This window comes from Microcaecilia unicolor, chromosome 8, assembly GCF_901765095.1.
Source record: "Microcaecilia unicolor chromosome 8, aMicUni1.1, whole genome shotgun sequence".
Lineage (NCBI taxonomy): Eukaryota > Metazoa > Chordata > Amphibia > Gymnophiona > Siphonopidae > Microcaecilia > Microcaecilia unicolor.
The window spans coordinates 1,054,715-1,078,263 of NC_044038.1; the positions used below are offsets into that span (position 1 = coordinate 1,054,715).

At 44.0% G+C, this 23,549-nt stretch overlaps 1 protein-coding gene across 1 annotated transcript in view; it reads left to right on the top strand.

Annotated features, from left to right (window-relative positions):
• The window catches only part of SCNN1B (sodium channel epithelial 1 beta subunit), a 54,115-nt gene that overhangs the window by 15,845 nt on the left and 14,721 nt on the right, over window positions 1-23,549 (top strand). The window contains 8 exon segments of the mRNA XM_030212902.1: window positions 3-94; window positions 4,507-4,697; window positions 8,933-9,036; window positions 9,897-10,060; window positions 14,412-14,519; window positions 16,217-16,334; window positions 17,031-17,106; window positions 21,148-21,205. Coding sequence (XP_030068762.1) covers window positions 3-94; window positions 4,507-4,697; window positions 8,933-9,036; window positions 9,897-10,060; window positions 14,412-14,519; window positions 16,217-16,334; window positions 17,031-17,106; window positions 21,148-21,205 — 911 coding nt within the window.

The following is a 23,549-nucleotide window of genomic DNA, read 5'->3' on the forward strand; positions in this document are numbered from 1 at the left end:
ACATTTTGAAGATACACCAACAATTAACTCAACCAGGTCCAGGCCACAGAATACAAGAGCCTATTCGCAGAGATTCAAAGTAGCAATGCAGATGGTAAGCTACATTTATTCACATTTATTCAGAAACAAATGTAACTTTAATCATATGCTGCTGTTATTTTACATTTGACTGTACTCTTAGGTTCTGTACTGTATCATCATATGAGATCCTGCAGGAACTCCCAGAGATCTGCATTTGATACAATGGAGGACATTGTCTCCTGTGCTATGAGATCCTGCAGGAACTCCCAGAGATCTGCATTTCATACAATGGAGGACATTGTCTCCTGTGCTATGAGATCCTGCAGGAACTCCCAGAGATCTGCATTTGATACAATGGAGGACATTGTCTCCTGTGCTATGAGATCCTGCAGGAACTGCCAGAGATATGCATTAGATGCAGTGGAGGACAGTGTCTCCTGTACTGTGAGATCCTGCAGGAACTGCCAGAGATCTGCATTAGATGCAGTGGAGGACATTGTCTCCTGTGCTATCAGATCCTGCAGGAACTCCCAGAGATCTGCATTTGATACAATGGAGGACATTGTCTCCTGTACTGTGAGATCCTGCAGGAACTCCCAGAGATCTGCATTAGATACAGTGGAGGACAGTGTCTCCTGTGCTATGAGATCCTGCAGGAACTGCCAGAGATCTGCATTAGATGCAGTGGAGGACATTGTCTCCTGTGCTATGAGATCCTGCAGGAACTGCCAGAGATCTGCATTAGATGCAGTGGAGGACATTGTCTCCTGTGCTATCAGATCCTGCAGGAACTCCCAGAGATCTGCATTTCATACAATGGAGGACATTGTCTCCTGTGCTATGAGATCCTGCAGGAACTGCCAGAGATATGCATTAGATGCAGTGGAGGACAGTGTCTCCTGTACTGTGAGATCCTGCAGGAACTGCCAGAGATCTGCATTAGATGCAGTGGAGGACATTGTCTCCTGTGCTATCAGATCCTGCAGGAACTCCCAGAGATCTGCATTTGATACAATGGAGGACATTGTCTCCTGTACTGTGAGATCCTGCAGGAACTCCCAGAGATCTGCATTAGATACAGTGGAGGACAGTGTCTCCTGTGCTATGAGATCCTGCAGGAACTGCCAGAGATCTGCATTAGATGCAGTGGAGGACATTGTCTCCTGTGCTATGAGATCCTGCAGGAACTGCCAGAGATCTGCATTAGATGCAGTGGAGGACATTGTCTCCTGTGCTATCAGATCCTGCAGGAACTCCCAGAGATCTGCATTAGATACAGTGGAGGACATTGTCTCCTGTGCTGTGAGATCTACAGGAACTTCCAGAGATCTGCATTAGATGCAGCTTCACACATGAACCTGAATTTTATATAGGTTATCTGAATCAGAAAAAGGATGTCCAAATTGGGATGTGGTAAATTTGCAAGACATTTAACAAAAGACTTGCTGGCCACAGAGCCTTTTGTTAAATATGCATAAGGCAGTATATGAACTAGTCAAAACTAAAATCTGTCTCTTGGCCATATTTGAATCTTTAATTTAATGCTGTGGAATATCAGTAGCCTGCTGGTAAGCAACTGTTGTCTTATACCGGTTGATATTTAAAACACTCTCCTCCACCAGCCAAACTAAACCTGGTTATTCAATGCTAGGTCAGCCCCTAGGAGTTTGTCACTAGGGGTTGTGGTAGCCATTTTGCAACTGGAGCCAATAGGGATTGCTCCTGCCCTGGTCACCCCACTGGACCACCATGGATGGTCAGGTAGGCCCAGGGGTGGGGCCTACTGGGATATGGGAGGGCATCTGTGGTTGTCTGGTTGGGGGGATTGGATCCTGTTGAGGGAATACTTTGTTGCTTGGGGAGATTGAGAGGAGGAATCGGGTTGTGTTGAGGGGAGCTTGGGACAGAGTCATATAGAACGCTAGGGTCCTGTTGGGGATGTTGGGAGGGAAGGGAGAACAATGCAAGGTACAGGTGGTACCCGGAAGCTTTGCAGGTGTTGGCTAATATTCAGTACCAGAAAGGGCCAGAAACAAAAACTCTATGCATCAAACCAAGAGGAGAAAAGAGAGGAGATGGACAGTGATCCTTCATTTTAAAAAATCTGGATGCCAAGAGTGTAGTCCACATAAAATCTTTATTGCAAAAGCACCACATGAGTCTACCAAGAGCACATGTGGTGCTTTCGCAGAAACGACTATAAGTGGACTACACCCTTGGCACAACACACAGCAGGTCCAGAAGTGATTCCACTATAAATCTTTATTAAATTATCACCTAACGTGGTCCACATTTTTCCCACTCATGGACCTTCAGGGGTATTGTACAATGTTGGGTGTGTTCAACAGATCACAATCTCAGAGCTAAATGCAAGAAAATGCTCAGCACAACTTCAAACTTGTCTTTGAAATTACAGAAGGTAGTGACGGCAGCTGGCCTTGCTGAGTTTAAAGGGGGTCTGGACAGATTCCTGAAGGAAAAGTCCATTGATCGTTATTAATTCTGGGTTTTTGCCAGGTTCTTGGGGCCTGGAATTGGGCCGCTGTCCGGAGACGGAGTGCTGGACTTGATGGACCTTTGGTCTTTTCCCAGCGTGGCAGTGCTTATGTACTTATGTACACAACAAGCCACACAGCTTTTCTTAATCTGTGTCACGTCAGGTGATAATTTAATGAGGATTTAGTGGAATTACTTCTGGACCTGCTGTGTCCTTTTTGATTCAGATCCACTCTGATTCAACCAAATTTTGGCATGCAGATTTTTTGCGAAGGATCATTGCCCATCCCTCATCCTAATTTCAGTGACAGCACCTGCATAGCTAAGATTTTTGTGCCATCTTACCCGGTCTTTAGTTATGTGGTTGCCAGCACTAAATAATGTCACACCCCCGTAACATCTCTCTTCTGCCCGGTTTTCACAATGACTCTGAATATCATTAGCTGGCCTGCTGACCCTCTCCTGCCCACTTAAATCGCTTTCAGTAGTGACCCTTAAATATTTATTCCCCATTTCAGAAGGGGAATGAATATCTATTTCCAAAAAGAGGGATATTAGGATTTAGATCTGCTACCTGGGAAGTCTATTGATCAGTGCATCACTGGAAGGCTTAAGAGAAGTTACTTCCTTAATCCCGCAGTGGTTGATGTCCCCACCACCCTCACCCCCAAAAAAGCAAAACTGACAAGGGATCCCGGGCTCTGTGACAACTTCAGGAAAAATAAACATAACAAGAATAGCCATACTGGGTCAGACCAATGGTCCATCTAGCCCAGTATCCTGTTTCAACGTTTGTTTTCTAAAATGGCCGACATAAATGTTCCAGAACCACACAGTAACAGAACACAGAAAACCCATGACGTAGAAAGCCAACACCAAGATGTGGGAAATGGAAGAAGGCTCAACAAACAATGGGATAGTCAAACAACTTCAATTCAGTGCATAAAAAGGGTTCATTGTGGTAGCTAAACGCACAAAGTCCAGAAGACTTGACTCATTTCGGCACAAACAGTCTGCTGATGTTTCTTCTGCCGGTAGAATTGAGCAGCCACAACAACTAATGTATAGAGGTCTTGAAAAAGACCATGCATAAAGTAAATGCACTCTGCAAGCAGTTCTGGCAATCACTTGATAATTCTACTAATGAAATACGTAGTGGAAACAGATTGAACTCCGTAGTATGCATTGAATTAAAGTTGTTTGACTATCTCATTGTTTTTCTTCTATTTCCCACTTCTTGGTGTTTGACATAAATGTTCCACCAGATAAACATTCCTTTTGCCATATAAGAAGTTGGTAGTCTCCTTTAACAATACTCAGGATTACCTTAAGAGGTTAGAGACTGTAGCATAACATTGGTTAGCGTATCTGGGTTTAAAAAAGGTTTGTAAAAGTTCCTGGAAGACATGGGGGAAGCCACTGCTTGCCCTGGGATTGGTAGCATGGCATGTTGCTAGTAATTGAGTTTCTGACCTTGATTTGCCACTGTTGGACACAGGATACTGGGCTAGATGGACCATTGGTCTGGCCCAGTATGGCTATTCTTACGTTCTTATGTAAAGCTGACCAGAGTCCATTGAATCACGGCAGTCAGTTGCATCAGGTCAAGCTGCTGATGTCAGCCTTGAGAGCGTGATCAGTTTCTTGCTCAGTTTCCACGCATGCTAAGGTGATGCCGCAGAATTGAGGATGTTCCAATACTGTTATCAGCGAGTCACGAGCATCTCTAGATTTCCTCAGCTGGCGGGGATTGGGAATCCTCACCAGTTAAGGTCATTTTAATTTGGGGGGAGAAGGAGGAAGAGTAAAGGAGGGGCAGAGGAAGTGGAGTACCTAGTGCCTACGCACACTAACTGTTGACTCACCGAAAAATATGGCTTTGGTTATGCCACTGGTTCTTCCCATGGTGATATTTTTCTATAACAGTGGAAGAGAAGCAAACATATTCCTGAGAAATGTTACTAATTGTCTCTCATTCTTTTTCTCCAGTGCACCAATAATGGCACGGAATGCACTTACCGGAATTTCTCCAGCGCAGTGCAGGCTGTCAGTGAGTGGTATGTGTTGCAATTCTTCAATATCTTCTCTGAGATTCCTGAGGAAGAAAAGATTGAGATGGGCTACACTGCGAAAGATATGATCCTCACCTGCCTCTTTGGGGTACAGCCCTGCAGTTACAGGTCAGTAACTTGTAAACCAGAATTTCTCACGCCTTCCCCATGTTTATGCACCTATGATGTCTGTCCTTAAATCAGCGGAGCTCAAACTATGAACCTGTGCAAAGCCTTCTATCCATGTGTTTAATGTTATAACAGGGCACATAGGTTCTGCCTATTTAATAACAACATAGGAGGAAATACATTACAAGTGTGACAATACTGAATGTTCCAGCAGAGATGAGAGCTGAGGCAGGGAAATGTCAGAAGTGATTGTATCTGAGGTAATTTTAAGTGGCCAAACAGGTTAACACGGAGACAGCAAAACCCTGAAGGATGCTTGAGTGCATAAGGAGAGAAATGGCCAGCAGGAAAAGATCATAATGCCTCTGTAATAGTCTCTGGTGAGATCTCATTTAGGGCCCGATGCCAAAGCTTACCATGCAGTTAAGGTTTGCTTTAGACTGGTTCTAGCTAGTCTAAAGCAAGCGTTATCTAGCAAAGCAGCACACAAAGGGGTTTTCCGTGGCTGTGCCAAATGCCTGGAGTAGACTTCCTGAGTCAGTACGTCATGCTCTGCAGAAAGCCCACCTTTTGAGGCTACTTTTATCTCTTAACCCCCCTTAGTCACCTGTTCAAAACCCATCTTGTTGTAATCTTTCCATAATAAATGTAACAATCGCATTCATAGTGTATTTGATCCAGTGCTTAAATATGACAAGGGATGATGCATCAAAGACACGTATCAATCCTCAAGACAAAGTACAGGAAAAAACAGAAAGTCAGTTCATTTCTCAAAGGAAGGTCACTCACAATAAAGATACTTAAAGAAAGTTCAGGAGCACACGAGAAGTGTTTGAAATTAGAATGATAAACCCTTAGGCTGACACTGGCTTTCTCACCCACTGTCTAATCATATCCCCTTCCCTCCCCACTTCACTGGGCTGTACTGACAGATGCAGACAACCCCTGGTAACTGCATTGTCCCTTCACTACCTGATGAAGAGATATAACCCTTCAAAGCTTGTGAAAGACACATCCTTAGTCTACTGCAAGAGTAGCCTAATGAGATCCTGGGGAACTGGGTTCAATTCCCACCGCAGCTCCTTGTGACCCTGGGCAAGTCATTTAACCCTCCATTGCCCCAGGTACTATTATTACTTAGATCGTGAGCCCTCTAGGGACAGAGAAAGTACCTGTACAGATATTTGTGTGTGAAACGCTCTATGCTTATTTTAATATAAAAAGGTTACTACCTGCAACTTGATCATTTATTCCATATATCTAAGTGGACTAACAAGGTAATCGCAGTGATATCTCTCAGCCGTTGGGGCAACATGTTCCACAAAGCGGGTCCATAATAAACCAGTGGTAGATAAATGTGCTTCTGGCAAGAGAGGTTTTAACTGCACTTCTGTAAGACTAGAAACAAATTCACCACAATTCAAACATTCAATAAACCAAAACAAACCTGCAGAAAGAAGGAAAAAATCACATGATCAAACAACTCCACTGCTTTGTAAACCATTTTGACCCTAAAGCACAAATAGAAATCAAACAAAGAAATGTATTAAGTTATGTCCAATAAAAAAGGTATCATCTTATTTTCTTTCCATGTTTATTTTGTTTGATTTCTATTGATAACCTTAAGAGTGGACTAACACGGCTACCACACTCCTCTACTATAAAATCATGAATCCTACCCAGTCCAACCGACTGTGGAAACTAATATTTTGCTCATCACTGAAATAATTATTATTCCAAAATTTTTGAAGGTTTTTTTCCATGTGCAAACAATGGCCATCAATTGTACAAAAATAGTATAAAACGTATTGTCTAATTTGTTCTGCATACAATTTTAAATCATCCACTGGAGAGTACTTATGTCTCAGTCACAGGACCTGGCTTGTAGAAATATATCAAACAGGTGCCTCAGACGGAAACTCCAGCATTGTAGTGATGTATTCCTATCAGTAGTCTTCTGGCACAATGATGTGTGAAACCCACTTTAAATTCTGCTATTGTAGTAATGTATTAAAATCCTTATAAAATGCCTCAATAGTTCTACCTAATGGTGACAAATTAGGGTGTGTAGTTGGCCAACTGAGAGCCTCCATTTGTCCCCTTTTTTCGTCTGCATTTTATCCCTGCAAGTTTAAAGAAAATCAAAGGGTAACAAAGGGGATAGTTATTTAACAATAATTCTCACGGACCTCTATGGTCTATGTCCCAGAAAGACCATGATCACGTGTATTAATATCACATTCATTGTTGATTTAAATCTGTTGAGCAGACTGGATGGACCATTCAGGTCTTTATCTGCCATTACTTACTATATTACTATTGGAGGGCGACTGAAACCACATTTTTTGGTTTTGACCAAAACTGAATCTACAGCCGAAATTCTCCACTTAGTTTTGGCTGAAATCGAAGCTGAAACAGGTCCAGGCCTCAAACCACAGGAGGTCCCACTTCCTTCCTCCCTCCCTCCCTCCCTCCCCACCAAACATACGAAGTCCGCCTTCCATGCCCACCTGTAGGCCACTGCCACCATTGCCCCCGGGCCTCCCTTACCACCCTTGTGGGTTAGTGGCTAATCAGGGCAAGAGTGACCCCCAGTTGCTCCTACCCATCCTGTGTCCAGAATCAAAATGTCTGTCGCAATTTCCAGCATCAGTATCATCAGATTGCCTCTGCCTCTGGAGGTTGCAGCAACCATTTTGAGACTGGAGCTGACACAGGCAGGAGGCCCAATGTGGATTTCAGGCTAGTTTCGACACCGAAACCGAAATTCGGTTGGCCTCCATTTCTCATTAAATGACTGGTGCTGAATCCAGTAAAATCACAGCAGATCGTATCACTTTTTGAACTTATAAATATGACAGCAAACCATCGTGGGGCTATAATTCTGAGAATGTTTTATTTACGGTTCCAATTCTTCTTCCACCTTTATCTGACAAAGAAAGTGAACAGAAGAAATAATACCCACCTCTATCATCAACTTTGAATAAAATCACAAGCATAAAATCAAATCTACAGTAAATGTATTTCTTTTATTTATTAGAATTTATTTACTACCTTTTTGAAGAAATTCACCCAAGGTAGTGTACGACAAGAATAAGTCAAACATGCCCCCCCCCCCCCCCTGTTTACAAAGCTGCTCTAATGGCTGCCGGTACACTAATGCTGACACAGCCCATTCACTTTGAAGAGCTATGTCGGCATTGCTTCGCAGCTTTGTAAACGGGAGGGGGGGGGGGGAGGCAGTGAACAATTACAGCAGTAAAATATTGAAATAACAGTCCATATTATGCTACTGACAAACTCAACACAGTACATGATAAAGCATCTTAATAGACAGCACAGAAAGTAAGTGGAGGTGGAACATACAAACAGGTAAAATTGAGTACCAGGAGTCAGGAAAAATTAAGGATGGCTACCAAGGAAAAAGAAGTCAGAAAAGGTGTGTGAAAATGATTTCAACTGCAGTTGAAAATGACTTCTGTGGTGACCAGTGGAATTCATTTTCTCTCTCTTCCGCACAAAGTTGCTCATTTAATCAAGCCCCAGTGTTGTAGATTTCTAATACTCACAACAGCTGAAGACTTGTAGCATTTTGCATCCTATCCCCATAAGAACATGACACCTGTGGAATTCTGATGTCCAACCCCTTTTCCCCTTTCTCTACCAGGCACACCTCTGAATTGAGAGGCTGTGGTATTCTGCTCACCTCCTTCAGAACATATGCAGCCCCCCCCACACACACACACATTAGGTGGACAGAAAACCACAGCCTTCCCCACTGCAAGAACCTGCCACTACCTCTGTGAGCACCATGTACCCTTTCAATTTCAACCCCTCCTCTCTCTAGCCACAGGAAGCTGGGTCATATGGTGTTATGGTCCCTCCCCCTGTGATAACTTGTCCCTATCACATTCTAATCCCTACATGAGAAAGTGACCCTCCCCAACTCATCAGTAGATAACATCAGGAGGGAGTCTACTACATGTACACAGTGTTGTTCATATTACGTGCAGGTACTTTTTCTGTCCCTAGTAGGCTCACAGTCTAAGGTGTTTTATTTATACCTGCAGCAACGGAGGGTTAAGTGACTTGCCCAAGGTCACAAGAAGCCGCAGTGGGATTTGAACCCAGTTCCCCAGGATCTCGGCCCACTGCACTAACCATTAGGTGGCTGTTTCACTCCTAGCTGTCTACGTCAGAATTTCTATTCCCTTAACTTTGTATTTATTTTACAGAAACTTCACACGACTTTATCACCCCATCTATGGCAACTGTTACATCTTCAACTGGGGACAGAACGATGATGTGCTGTTTTCTATCAATCCTGGAGTAGAATTTGGTGAGAATTATATTCCACACTGTTGCCTTAGAAGCTGCAGCTCCCTTCTTTGGACCGCCGTACAACACAAACAACCTATCTGAAGACCGAAACTCCCGATGGGACTAGCTGTGTTGTAAGGACTGGGTTGGGAATGGTTGACTTATACCAACTGAAACCTGCTGTAAATCCTGGCAGATCCTCGGTATTCAGCAAATCCAAAATGTTGCTAATTAGCACCAATAATTGAAAGCACCTAATTATTGGTGCTAATTGGCTTTTTAGGCAATTGAGTTCCATGCATTTCTCGGCATGCAATTTTGCGCAGAGAACTGTGAAAATCCAGTGTGTGATGGCTGCTCTTCAGCAGGCTTAACCTAAATGGATAACTTTTCCAAATACTGGCTGAAAACCGGCCCTGTCTGGATAATTGGACTGCGCCTTCTCCAATAGTGCCAGGCCAGTTGAGGGATATTATTCATGCAGCGACTGAAAATTCAAGGATAGTGGAATTATACATTCTCTGGCCACCAGCAAACAAATGATTCTTTTTGAATATAGTCCAGTATCTTTACGCAGGAATTGTTCCTTTCCCTGAGCTGGTGACAAGTAGTCACTTTGCCTCTCTAAATGGTAGAGTGTTAGAGTTATAGTATGAGTAGAAAAGAGCAGAGCCTCGACCTGATGGGATTCGTTTCCATTCTGTCGAGACACATCCACAGCTCCAGAAATCAGTGATGGCACTGGGGGATCAGTTAAAACCATGACAGAGATGGAGAGGTCATCACTTTAAACACTGTAATTAAAAATTAAGTAATAACCTTCGGCAGAAAATGTCTGTGCAGCGCTAATGAGTTTTGCCTTTCCTATTGCTTGTTTAGGTCTGAAGTTAGTGCTCGATATCAACCAGGACGAATACATCCCATACCTCCAATCTACAGCTTCGTCCATTATTATGCTTCACAACCAAAATAGTTACCCCTTCCTGAAAGACCTGGGGACCTATGCCCTGTCCGGAGCAGAAACATCTTTTGCAGTCATGCTGGTAAGTCTCAGCAACGAGGTAAGGTGATGAGAGGACAGCCAGCCAGTAAGAACTGGCTTGAACTGGATTAATTACATTACATTACATATGACATTTATCATCCATCTGTACCTCAAGAGTTCATAGCGGTTTACATCAAGAACTGAGCATTCTCAGGATAAATTACAAAGGAAACATGTTTAAGCAGTCACCAGAATTTACCATTCACTTCTCATCAATTAACAAGAGCAAATTTCTGAAATAAGAAAGTCTTCAAAGACTTAGAAAATTGCGTATAATCAGTTAAACAGCTCAAAGTAAAGAAAGGTGGTAAAGAATTATACCATCTGTATAAGTCGTTGGTGAGGCCCCACCTGGAGTATTGTGTTCAGTTTTGGAGGCCGTATCTTGCTAAGGATGTAAAAAGAATTGAAGCGGTGCAAAGAAAAGCTACGAGGATGGTATGGGATTTGCGTAACAAGACGTATGAGGAGAGACTTGCTGACGTGAACATGTATACCCTGGAGGAAAGAAGAAACGGGGGTGATATGATACAGACGTTCAAATATTTGAAAGGTATTAATCCGCAAACAAACCTTTTCCGGAGATATGAAGGTGGTAGAACGAGAGGACATGAAATGAGATTGAAGGGGGGCAGACTCAAGAAAAATGTCAGGAAGTATTTTTTCACGGAGAGAGTAGTGGATGCTTGGAATGCCCTCCCGCGGGAGGTGGTGGAAATTAAAACGGTAACGGAATTCAAACATGCGTGGGATAATCATAAAGGAATCCTGTGCAGAAGGAATGGATCCTCAGGAGCTTAGTCGAGATCGGGAGGCGGGGCTGGTGGTTGGGAGGCGGGGATAGTGCTGGGCAGACTTATACGGTCTGTGCCACAGCCGGTGGTGGGAGGCGGGGCTGGTGGTTGGGAGGCAGGGATAGTGCTGGGCAGACTTATACGGTCTGTGCCACAGCCGGTGGTGGGAGGCGGGGCTGGTGGTTGAGAGGCGGAGATAGTGCTGGGCAGACTTATACGGTCTGTGCCAGAGCCGGTGGTTGGGAGACGGGGCTGGTGGTTGGGAGGCGGGGATAGTGCTGGACAGACTTATACGATCTGTGCCCTGACGAGCACAGGTACAAATCAAAGTAGGGTATACACAAAAAGCAGCAAATATGAGTTATCTTGTTGGGCAGACTGGATGGACCGTGCAGATCATTTTCTGCCATCATCTACTATGTTACTATGTTACTATCTGCATCTTGATAGGTAAACAATGATGAAAATACTGTTTTATACCTAGCTTTGCTTAAACTCGGATAGCAGAGAACTAAAAAATATTTAGAAGAGTCACCAAGGTTCCTAACTGGCACATTTATCAGTGGCAGAGGAGTGGGGGAAAGTAGGCTCTTTCCAAACAATGGAGGAGACGTATAATTAGATAAAAAATATATTTATTATAAACAGGTTGACTCAACACAGTCGTGTTTTGGCACCGAAGCGCCTTCTTCAGGAGTCTTTCAAGGATGTATCAAGTACTTGAATCGTTGACACACCAAAAAAGCAAAATAAAAAATAACAAGCTGTTCCTTCTCTTTCTAAGTAATGGCAGTACTGCATACACACTACGCCCGCTGTATGACACAAAGTTATCCAGGGTCGTCTCGTCACGGGAGGAGTGTGAAAGATTACAAGAGGACCTCGTGAGACTGGGGGATTGGGCGTCCAAATGGCAGATGAAGTTCAAAGTTGACAAGTGCAAAGTGATGCACGTGGGAAGGAGGAACCCGAATTACGGCTATGTCATGCAAGGTTCCGCTTTAGTAGTTACGGACTGAGAAAGGGATCTGGGTGTCATCGTGGATAGGACGTTGAAATCTTCCGCTCAATGTGCTACGGCGGCTAAGAAGGCGAACAGAATGTTGAGTATTATTAGAAAAGGGATGGAAAACAAAAATGAGGATGTTATAATGCCGTTATATCGCTCCATGGTGCGACCGCACCTGGAGTATTGTGTTCAGTTCTGGTCGCCTCATCTCAAAAAAGATATAAAGGAATTGGAGAAGGTGCAGAGAAGGGCGACGAAAATTATAAAAGGGATGGGACGACTACCTTATGAGGAGAGGTTAAGAAGGCTAGGACTCTTTAGCCTGGAGAAAAGGCGGCTGAGGGGTGATATGATAAAGGTCTACAAAATAATGAGCGGGACAGAGCGGACAGATGTGAAGCGTTTGTTTACGCTTTCTAACAATAATAGAACCAGGGGACACAAGATGAAATTAGAATGTGGTAGGTTTAAAACAAATTGGAGAAAGTTTCTCTTTACTCAGTGCGTAGTTAGACTCTGGAACTCATTGCCGGAGAAGGTAGTGACGGCAGCTGGCCTTGCTGAGTTTAAAGGGGGTCTGGACAGATTCCTGAAGGAAAAGTCCATTGATCGTTATTAAATTCTGGGTTTTTGCCAGGTTCTTGGGGCCTGGATTGGCCACTGTCAGAGACGGAGTGCTGGGCTTGATTGACCTTTGGTCTTTTCCCAGCGTGGCAGTGCTTATGTACTTATATATATATATATATATATATATATAAAGAGGGCAGAAGCCTATCCTGGACAATTTAATGTCTAAAGGGGGGCAATAGTATATTAAACAATATTGATGACCTGGCAACCATGAGAAAGATCTAACATGATTCATTTTTACCTAATAAGAATTTTTTTAGGAAATCCTGAAACCATTTTTTGACTACACCATCTATACCATAGTAACAGGTTCAACAAAATCTCATGATCCCACCAGATCAAACGCACTTGATATTAATCTAAAGTAGAACAACTTTAACAGTAATTTTAATACCCTTAGTTTGTTAAAACAATTTCTTAATGAAGTAAAATTCCAATAGGAGGACCTGTGGATGATGTGTCCTTGAGTTACTACAGGAGCAATGAGGGTCGGCAGTTTGTGTCCTAATGCGGCGAAGCCAAGAGGTCACTGAGAGCCTGAGAGTCTCTGCAAAATACCCAGTCCTGGAGGTTCCATTGTATGCAGATACATCTCATGCATATTCATTGCGGAAATCCTGGCAGCCCAGAGAGGACATGCTTGAGAACCACTGCCTGTAACAGTACCTCAGTCTCACAGTCTAATCGGCATCATGCCCTAAATCAGGGGTGGCCAACCTTTCACACACCAAGAACCAAAGACCAAGAATATGCAGTATCAAAAAGCCTCATGTTTTCAGGGGGGAATCCCCTATGGGGACACCTCATTCTCTCATCACATCCAGTATCTCTTTCTCCGTTCAGTCTGTCTTTTCCTCAATATCCCATCTTGCCCGCTTTCTTTCAGCCAGGAAAAACTTCTTCGAGTAATAATATCTGTCTAAGGGGGGACGTTATCATGGTGTGATAAGACATGTTTTTACCACACCTTGATTTGTCATAGGAGTAACCAACCTGTAGCATCTCTAGCAAAGGACTAACACTATCTGCAAGCTACTCCACAAGCAGTGCTAATCCAGTAGCCCAAGAGTATTGGGCCACCAAGTCATGGCTTGATGCTCCCAGGCTGCACCTGACAGTGGCCACTGTGCTGTTACTGCACCCCTCCCTTGATCCAGACACCCTACCGATGATGCCCTCCAACCTCCCAAAGGCCTACTCCCAACCCATGGTCATACCATATTCTCTAGTGGTTCTTGGCCAGAAGCAATTCCCCAGTTGCTTCTACCTTTCAGGTACTGTCCTTCAAAATGGCACCCCGAGTGGTACTAGCATGAGACAACCACTAGAGGTCGTGTTTTCATATGAGAGGCAGGGTGGTTGGGTTGGGGAAGAGAGGCAATGTCTCTAGACACTCACTCCTCTCCTTCTACATTACTCTGGACCTGGCAGAGGTTTCCGCATTTTGCATGTGTCAAAGACCTGTGGGTTGTTTTTTTTTTTGTTGTTGTTGTTTTTTGTGGTTGTAGTTCCCAGATGTTCTACGTGAATTGTTAAAAAACCCTGAAGTGAGGAGTCATCATCCTTTAGAGCTCAATAGACCAGCAAAACTGTCAAGATAGACTCCTTAACTAGCTGAAACAGCAAACATGCCGCACTGGTCGGCCACTAGACTATTGATATCAGTTGCTGGAGTCAAGGGAGGCAAGACAAGGGTGGAGTCAGGGTTAGGCACCCAATCCAGGCTGGTGCAGGTCCCTCGTGATGGCAAACACATAGCACAGTGCAGGCTGTCACCACACGCTCTTCCCCGCCCAAGCAGTAAGCTCAGTGCTCTGTCCCTTTTGCTTTTTTATTCTCTTACTGAATCACATTATTTTATGGCAAATTAAATCGTAGCATTTCATTCTGAATGATGTAAATTTTTTTAACTCTAGGATGAAATTCAGCATTTGGGTGATCCTTACAGCAGCTGTACACTCGATGGCTCTGATGTTCCCTGGAAGAATCTGTACTGGCTCTATAACAGCACATACTCGATCCAGGTACTGGGAGGAACAGGGCCAAAGCTTATAACACAAGACACACGAGAGCCACATTTCAGAGTGGACTGACCATTGGGACAACAGGGCAGTGCCCGAGGACCCAGATCACTGTTCATCCACCCCTGGCTTGTACTTACCACTTTAAAGCTATACTGGCCTACACATAAAACTAATATCATGTAGGTTACCTGAAACACCTGCAGCCCCTCATCTTCTTCCAGGATAACAACTTGTGGAGGGAATTCTGTAAGACTGTGTCAATATGTCGATACCTAAGGCCACCTCTGTGGCAGGGGCATAGCTACGTGGGACCACGGGGGTCTGGGCCCCCGTAGATTTGGTTCTGGACCCCCCCTGCCGCCGCCGTCGCCTACCTTTGCTGGCGAGGGAACCCAAACCCCGCCAGCTGAGGTCCTCTTGCTTCCCGTGCAAGGCTTTGTTCTGTTTCTGACGTGCAGAACAAGCAAGAGGACCTCAGCTGGCGGGGATTGGGTTCCCTCGCCAGCAAAGGTAGATGACGGCGGCGGCGGGGGTCGGCAATGGTGGGGGGGTCGGAGGGGCCAGGGGGGGCTAAAATGTGCCCCCTCACCTGGGCTCTGGACCCCCTTCCCGCCGAAGTCTGGCTACGCCCCTGTCTGTGGTGCCTGTTCTGTAAAGGAAAGTGGGTCAATACTTTATACAATGCGAGCATAACGGGTAAAATACATGCATGCAATTAAAGTATTGTGCCTTCCACAGAGCTGGTGTAAGTGCTTGTACCTTGCTTCTGAAACGTGCGTAAATTATCGCTTACACACCACCCGTGTTCCACCTCTGTGTACTCCCACCTCAGGCACCATTAAAAAAGCGTACAGTCAGAATACTGAACTTTCCACACGCGTGTGTCTGCCCATGTTGTACCATAGAAAGACGATATTATCAAGTGCATGACCCTTACTTGCCGGCAGCAGTTTTTTAAACACTGACCACCATGGGCAGAATTAGGTTTCGATATTCAAATGCCTCCATCAAACACATGTAATGTCTATTTATAGATGTGAGGGACAGTGGGAACTTAGTCTAAAATTGAGACAAACATGGTTTAAGTGATCCACGGGAAAAAAGAAAAATATAAAATGAATAAAGCTCCATTTTACATCCTATGGACTCGACTTTCAAAGCGATTGAACCAGCCAAAAATGGCTCCTGGTCAGTTCAATCATCCATTTGCAGCTAATCGCCAATTTTCAGTGGCACTTAACCGGCTATTTTGGGGGCATTCCAGTGCGGAGTCGGCAACATCCAACACTTAACCAGCCAGGTTAACTTCATAAATAGCACTGAATAAAAATCGGTCCTATTTTTATGCGACAACACACGGCTGGTCAAGTGCTGAGTTATCACACTTTACAACTGGCTCTGCATTAACTGCCTCTAGAAATGCCAGTGTCCAGACATGTCCAGCATTGAATTGCTGGGCTTAACACCAGCAGCGGTCAGCAAAACACTGATCACCGTCAGCTGAATATCGGGCCCTACATTTTTAAAGATGAAACCCCTGAAATGCCAAGCACAGGAAGCCAAAGTGTGGGGAGCGGAAATGGTGCTGGTGATGTCGGGTGTCACGTAACAGGTTCATAATCATTTGGAGATACTGCGCCACAATGTTTTGTGATGATATGCGAAGGATAACATTAGTTTTTGCTTTGATTTTCTAGTCCTGTCTTCGCTCCTGTTTCCAGACTCAGATGGTTGAAATGTGTGGCTGTTCTTCATATCTCTACCCAGTATTGGAAAATTCCCAGTACTGCAACAATCACAAGAATCCAGATTGGGGTAAGAAGTACTCACACACTGACACTTTAATAATGCAGACATAAACCAAGATAAGAACACACACACACACACACACACCACACACACACCACACACACACACACACACCACACACACACATACACCACACACACACACACACCACACACACACACACACACACACACACCACACACACACACACACCACACACACACACACACACACACACACACACACACACACACACACACACTAATAACCCAACCATAGATCAAGATAAATCACACATTCACAAGCAGTAATATCCCAGACTTACAAACCAGGACAACTACAAATATACACACACACACAGAGTAATAACGCAGCAGCATTTTTGTGTGTGTGCATTTGCCTGTACGAGAAGCTTCAAGGAATTAAGAACCTCTGAAAGTGTTTTAACACTGGTTTTGTACTGCACTGAGGGACTTGTTTCTAATAATAAGGAACAAAGGCTACTGCAGATTCTTCTGGTGATCCCGATGGACCTGTGGCTGGTTCATGTCATAGTATATATTTATAGCTATCCAGGTCTGTACGGTGGGGATATTACTAGCTGTGTATGAATTGCTTGAATGAACGGTATTGCATAATGCAGCAGATCAAAGATCCAGCCATTTGTGATGGTCATGCTCTCTATGCAAGAGGGATAATAACTATTTTCTTGTGTTCCCGCAGTGCCCTGTTACTTCAAGGTGTCGGACTCCGTGGACTTCAGAGAGCTCTGCATTCTGAGCTGCAAACAGCCATGCAAGTAAGTGTTTGACACGAATATATTATATGGGGGGAGGGGTTACAATTCAGTTAAGTGTATGACATGAAGCTACAAGGAAGGAGACTCAGACATCAGGAAATATTTAATAATCCTGCCAGAAAAGGCTGGTGGCAGCAAAACCTAACTAAGTACATAAGTAATGCCATACTGGGAAAAGACCAAAGGCCCATCAAGCCCAGCATCCTATCCCCGACAGCGGCCAATCCAGGTCATGGGCACCTGGCAGCTTCCCAAACGTACAAACATTCTATACATGAAATTCAATCCCAAATGATGTGGAATAAGTACAAGGGTTTCTCTTAGTGGCAAGAGGATGGCAAATAAGCACTGGGGTAACCTGAGGGAGCAGCAGCTACAACCCTGAACATGTTACTGGGCAGACTGGAAGCACTGTTTCAGTCTTTACCTGCCATCATCTACTACTGGGGTGATTTTCAGCAGGACGACTGCTCCATAGCTTGTCCAGATATCTTTATGTGATTTTTAGCCAAGCTATTTGTATACCTTGGATCACTGAAGAAGATATGGTCTTAAGAACACAAGCACTGCCATACTGGCACAGGCCGAGGGTCCATCAAGCCTAGTATCCTGTGGCTAATCCTGCTCACAAGTACCTGGCAAGATCCCAATCTATATAAAGGCTGATCAATTTATAGTAATACATTTTGCCTGTATCTCGACTTCTGTGGATAAGAATGATATATTTACTGGTAGCAAACTTGTGAATGCTTCTGAGCATCTGCCTCTATGATACCACATTACTATGTAAGCCTGGGATTGGCACATTGGCAAAAACCCATATAAAATTTACATTAGTTCATATGTAAACTATTTTGAATTATTAAAATAAGGGACATTTTTGAAGGGATTCTATATGGATAATTGGATCCCTTTGAAAAGAACCTCCCAACCAGTGCAGGGGGTTTGGCCTGGTACTCTCAAAGGTTTTCAATGGGAAATTCTGCCAGATTTAGTGGTCCTTACTGCACCCATGGGATCACGGGAGAGGAGCCCTGGATTATAATCAGTTGAGAATACCTGCACAGGTTACAGCTGAAGGTGACATCATATCCAGCCTGGGTTTAAAGAAGATTTGTAGAGGTTCAAGAAGATGGAAGCCACAGACATTGCCTCCTGTCCCTGCCTCTCTGTTCTTCATTTCCAGATGTAGATCTTCCAGGTTCCTCCAAGCAATCCAGATTGGCCACAGTCAGAGACAGGATGCTGGGCTTGATAGACCATAGTTCTAACCCAGCAGGTAACCCTTATGCCTTTATCCTCTAGGCTGATAACAACAAAAAGAAAGAAGAACAAATTTCCCATGGGAAAAACCAGATAAGAAAAAGTAAGGAACACCCAAAAAAAACAGAGAAAAGAAAAAAAACACATCTACGAGAGGAAACTCAATGTGAATTTTTATTAAAAACTCAAAAATATATTAAATGATCATAACGTAAATCAAAATTGACAAAATGCTCATAGGTCAAAAAATCTCTTGGTATATTAAGATGAGGGTTTTCTTCCTTGGGTGTGTTTTTTGTTATTTTCTTTTCTTCCTTGGGTGTGTTTTTTGTTATTTTATTTTCTTCTTTTATTTTCTTCCTTGGGTGTGTTTTTTGTTATTTTATTTTCTTCCTTAGGTGTGTTTTTTATTTTCTTCCTTGGGTGTGTTTTTATTTTCTTCCTTAGGTGTGTTTTTTGTTATTTTTCTGTTTTTGGATGCTCCCTACTTTTTCTTTATCTGGTTTAACCTTTAGGCTACACATGAACAGAACACAAAAAGACCTGCGAACGATAAATATTGTAGTCACTACATACAAAACTGCAATTTTACCTCCTTAAATAGCCTCACTATAAAAACAGATTTACAAGATATTTTTCTAAAATCATGCAAAGTGTTTTCATTAAAAAGAATATTTCTGTAGATAGATCATCTTCAGCCGCACTTTTAACTCCCTTTCGGTCAATAATCATCCCACTGGCTGATGCTTTCATGGGGCGTTCGTGCCTTACAGTTCAATGTTTTAAGCTGCTCCGTGCAATTCTTCTCAGTCCCTGCAGTCATCAACGGCCTTGCACACACTCGAACTGATTTGCCCACACTGACTGTGTCACCTTTGACATGGTTCCGCACTGGATTGGGAGGTAGTTGAATGGAAGGTGACAGAGAGTAGTGTTAAATGGAGCTCATTCTGAGGAAAAGCATGGTGCCAGTGGTCTGCCACAAGGTTCGGTCCTTGAGTTGGAATATTTTTGTAAGTGATATTTCTGAAGGGCTGTCTGGTAACTTTTGCTTCTTTGCGGATGATACCAAAATCTGCAATAGTGTAGACACCTCTGATGGTGTGGATAACATGAAGAAGTTTGAAGAATGGTCCAGAATTTGACAGCTAAGATTTAAGGCTAAAAACTGCAGGGTCGTGCATTTGGGCTGCAAAAGACTCTGATGAGTCCTCGTTTAGAATTTTGTGTACAATTCTGGAGACTGAACCTTCAGAGAGATGGAGTCGGTCCAGAAGGCGCCTACTAAAATGGTCAGTGGTCTTCATCATAAAGCGTATGGGGACAGACTTAAAGATCTCAATATGTATACTTTGGAAGAATGGCTGGAGCAGGGATATATGATGGAGATATAAATGCATAAATGCACAGGAGGCAAGTCTTTTTCAACTGAAAGGAAGCTCTGGAACAAGGGAGCATTGGGTGAAGGTGAAAGGGGATAGACTCAGAAATAACCTGAGGAAATAAACCTTCTTCATGGAAAGGGTGGTGGATTCATGGAACAACTCCCAGTAGAAGCGGTGAAGATGAAAACAGTATCTGAATTAGTTAAGAATAGCAATACTGGGTCAGACCAATGGTCCATCTAACCCAGTATCCTGTTTCCAACGATGGCCAATCCAGGTCACAAGTTCCTAGCAGAAACCCAAACAGTAGCACCATTCCATGCTACCAATCCCAGGGCAATCTCTAAGGGAGTGATAGGGAGAGTAGATAGCATGGATGGGCAGACGGGATAGGCCATGTGGTCTTTATTTGTCTCACTGCCATCTGAAACTAAACATGACCAAGACTGAGCTTCTTATCTTTCCCCCTAAACCAACCTCTCCTCTTCCTCATTCTCTATCTCTATGGATAACACTCTCATCCTCCCTGTCTCATCAGCTCGTAACCTTGGGGTCATTTTCGACTCTTCTCTCTCCTTGTCTGCACATTTTCAACAGACTGCTAAAACCTGTCATTTCTTGCTCCATAATATCATTATCCCTTCCTTTCTGAGCACAGTACCAGAACCCTTATCCACACTCTTATCACCCTTCGCTTAGACTATTGCAACTTGCTTCTCACAGGTCTCCCACTAAGTCATCTCTCTTCCCTTCAATCCCTTCAAAATTCTGCTACATGATTTATATTCCACCAGCTTCGCTATGCTCATATTAGCCCTCTCCTCAAGTCACTTCATTGGCTCCCTATCCATTTCTGCATACAGTTCAAATTCCTCTTATTGACTTACAAGTGCATTCACTCTGCAGCTCCTCAGTACCTCTCCACTCTTATCTCTCCCTACACTCCTCCCTGGGAACTCTGTTCACTGGGTAAATCTCTCTTGTCTGCACCCTTCTCCTCCACCGCTAACTCCAGACTCTGTTCCTTTTATCTTGCTGCATCATATGCCTGGAATAGACTCCCCGAGCTGGTACATCAAGCTCCATCTCTGGCCGTCTTCAAATCCTAACCCTTACTCACTTGTTCAGTACCCAAGTTTTATCATTCCCACCTTAGTAACTCCCTTATCCCTTATTTGTCCTGTTTGTCCTAATTAGATTGTAAGCTCTGTCGAGCAGGAACTGTCTCTTCATGTCCAGTGTACAGCGCTGCGTACGTCTAGTAGCGCTATGGAAATATAATAAGTAGTAGTAGTAAGAGTATTTTTCTTGTTTCCATGATGTAGCAGAACATGAAATGATCACTTCCTTGATGATTTTACCAATGCAAGCTCACATGTCTTGTCTCTTGCAGTAGCACGCAATATAAGATGACTATCTCTATGGCAGACTGGCCATCAGAATCCTCAGAGGTAAGGTGACCTTTCCATGCAGATGCACGAGGAAGAATGTTTTCTTAGTCCAGTCTTAGAAGAGTTGTATTCTTACCATAGGCCAAAGGCCCTCAAAGGCATGAACATCTAGGTATTCAGAAAACACATGAAAGCCCAATTCTTCAAACAATCCTTCCCTGATGACCCCACGTAAACAAAACTGAACAAGCCAACGTGCGATGGTACCAGATCTTGAACAAGAACTGAACTAGCCAAGCGCAAACTCATAAAAACTATGTAACATGCATAACCAAACAGGTGTGAGGATGTTATAATGCCGTTGTATCGCTCCATGGTGCGACCGCACCTTGAGTATTGTGTTCAATTCTGGTCGCCGCATCTCAAGAAAGATATAGTGGAATTGGAAAAGGTGCAGCGAAGGGCGACTAAAATGATAGCGGGGATGGGACGACTTCCCTATGAAGAAAGACTAAGGAGGCTAGGGCTTTTCAGCTTGGAGAAGAGACGGCTGAGGGGAGACATGATAGAGGTATATAAAATAATGAGTGGAGTGGAACAGGTGGATGTAAAGTGTCTGTTCACGCTTTCCAAAAATACTAGGACTAGGGGGCATGCGATGAAACTACAGTGTAGTAAATTTAAAACAAATCGGAGACAAAGTTTCTTCACCCAACGCATAATTAAACTCTGGAATTCGTTGCCAGAGAATGTGGTGAAAGCAGTTAGCTTAGCAGAGTTTAAAAAGGGGTTAGACAGTTTCCTAAAGGACAAGTCCATAAACCACTACTAAATGGACTTGGGAAAAATCCACAATTCCAGGAATAACATGTATAGAATGTTTGTACGTTTGGGAAGCTTGCCAGGTGCCCTTGGCCTGGATTGGCCACTGTTGTGGACAGGAAGCTGGGCTCGATGGACCCTTGGTCTTTTCCCAGTGTGGCATTACTTATGTACTTAGAAGGAATGTCATGAGGTCCCAGGAGAAAGGGGAAAGTGAAAGGGGATGTCATGAGGTCCCAGGAGAAAGGGGAGGAGAGAAGGGATGTCATGAGGTGCCAGGAGAAAGGAGAGTAGAGAGGGGATGTCATGAGGCCCCATGAGCAAGGGGAGGAGAGAAGGGGTGTCATGAGGTCCCAGGAGAAAGGAGGTCATGAGGTCCCAGGAGAAAGGGAAAGAGAAAGGGGATGCAATGAGGTCCCAGGAAAAAGGAGAGGAGAGAGGGGATGTCATGAGGCCCCGTGAGCAAGGGGAGGAGAGAAGGGATGTCATGAGGTCCCAGGAGAAAGGAGGTCATGAGGTCCCAGGAGAAAGGGAAAGAGAAAGGGGATGTCATGAGGTCCCAGGAAAAAGGAGAGGAGAGAGGAGATGTCATGAGGCCCCATGAGCAAGGGGAGGAGAGAAGGGATGTCATGAGGTCCCAGGAGAAAGGAGGTCATGAGGTCCCAGGAGAAAGGGAAAGAGAAAGGGGATGTCATGAGGTCCCAGGAAAAAAGGAGAGGAGAGAGGAGATGTCATGAGGCCCCATGAGCAAGGGGAGGAGAGAAAGGATGTCATGAGATCCAAGGAGAAAAGAGAGGAGAGAAGGGATGTCATGAGGTCCAAGGAGAAAGGGGAAGAGAATAGGGGAAGTCATGAGGTCCCAGGAGCATCCCTGAGTGCTCTGTCATTTTCAGACTGTCCCTAAAGCATGAACATGACAGCAAGATGTGGATAAGCTGATACTAAGGTTGAGTTCTTTTCACACAGAGAGCTACATCTCAGAGATGAAAAAGACTGAGAATGCAGGAGAGTAAGAGGTTGTGATGAGGAGGGCAGGGCAGGGCAGAGCAGGTTACATGAAAGAATGAAAGCCAGATCTGCCTCAGTCTGGTCTAAGCCGACTGCAAGCAGACAGCCTCTCCACACCGAGAGTGTAGAAAAGTAATTATTCAAAGCTCTTAAATGAGAATAGGAGGAACAGCTGGAAATACTGTGGATGGAGGCTGAGTGAAGAAGCAGCACAGCCCAACCCAACCTTAGCCTGTCCCTCCTGAGAGTTAGTTCACACTTATTTTCACAAAAGATTCATTGGTGACTGTATCAAGATCTTAAAATGAGAGAGTGTAGCTCATGGGTGTGAACGGGTTAAAGTCACCCTGATAGACTGAGCTGCATACGAAGCACAAACACTTCAGTACAGCCAAGGAGACCTAAATCCCTTCTCATGCTGAACTATCAGGCACATTTTCAAGGGCTTCGGTCCCTTTCACATGCTGAAAACAGAATCACGGCCACTGCAAGAGCTCTAGAAGTGTTACCTACTGTAATAGGAAATTCAGATGTTATCACAGAAGAAACTCACACTACCTCACATTTCAATCTC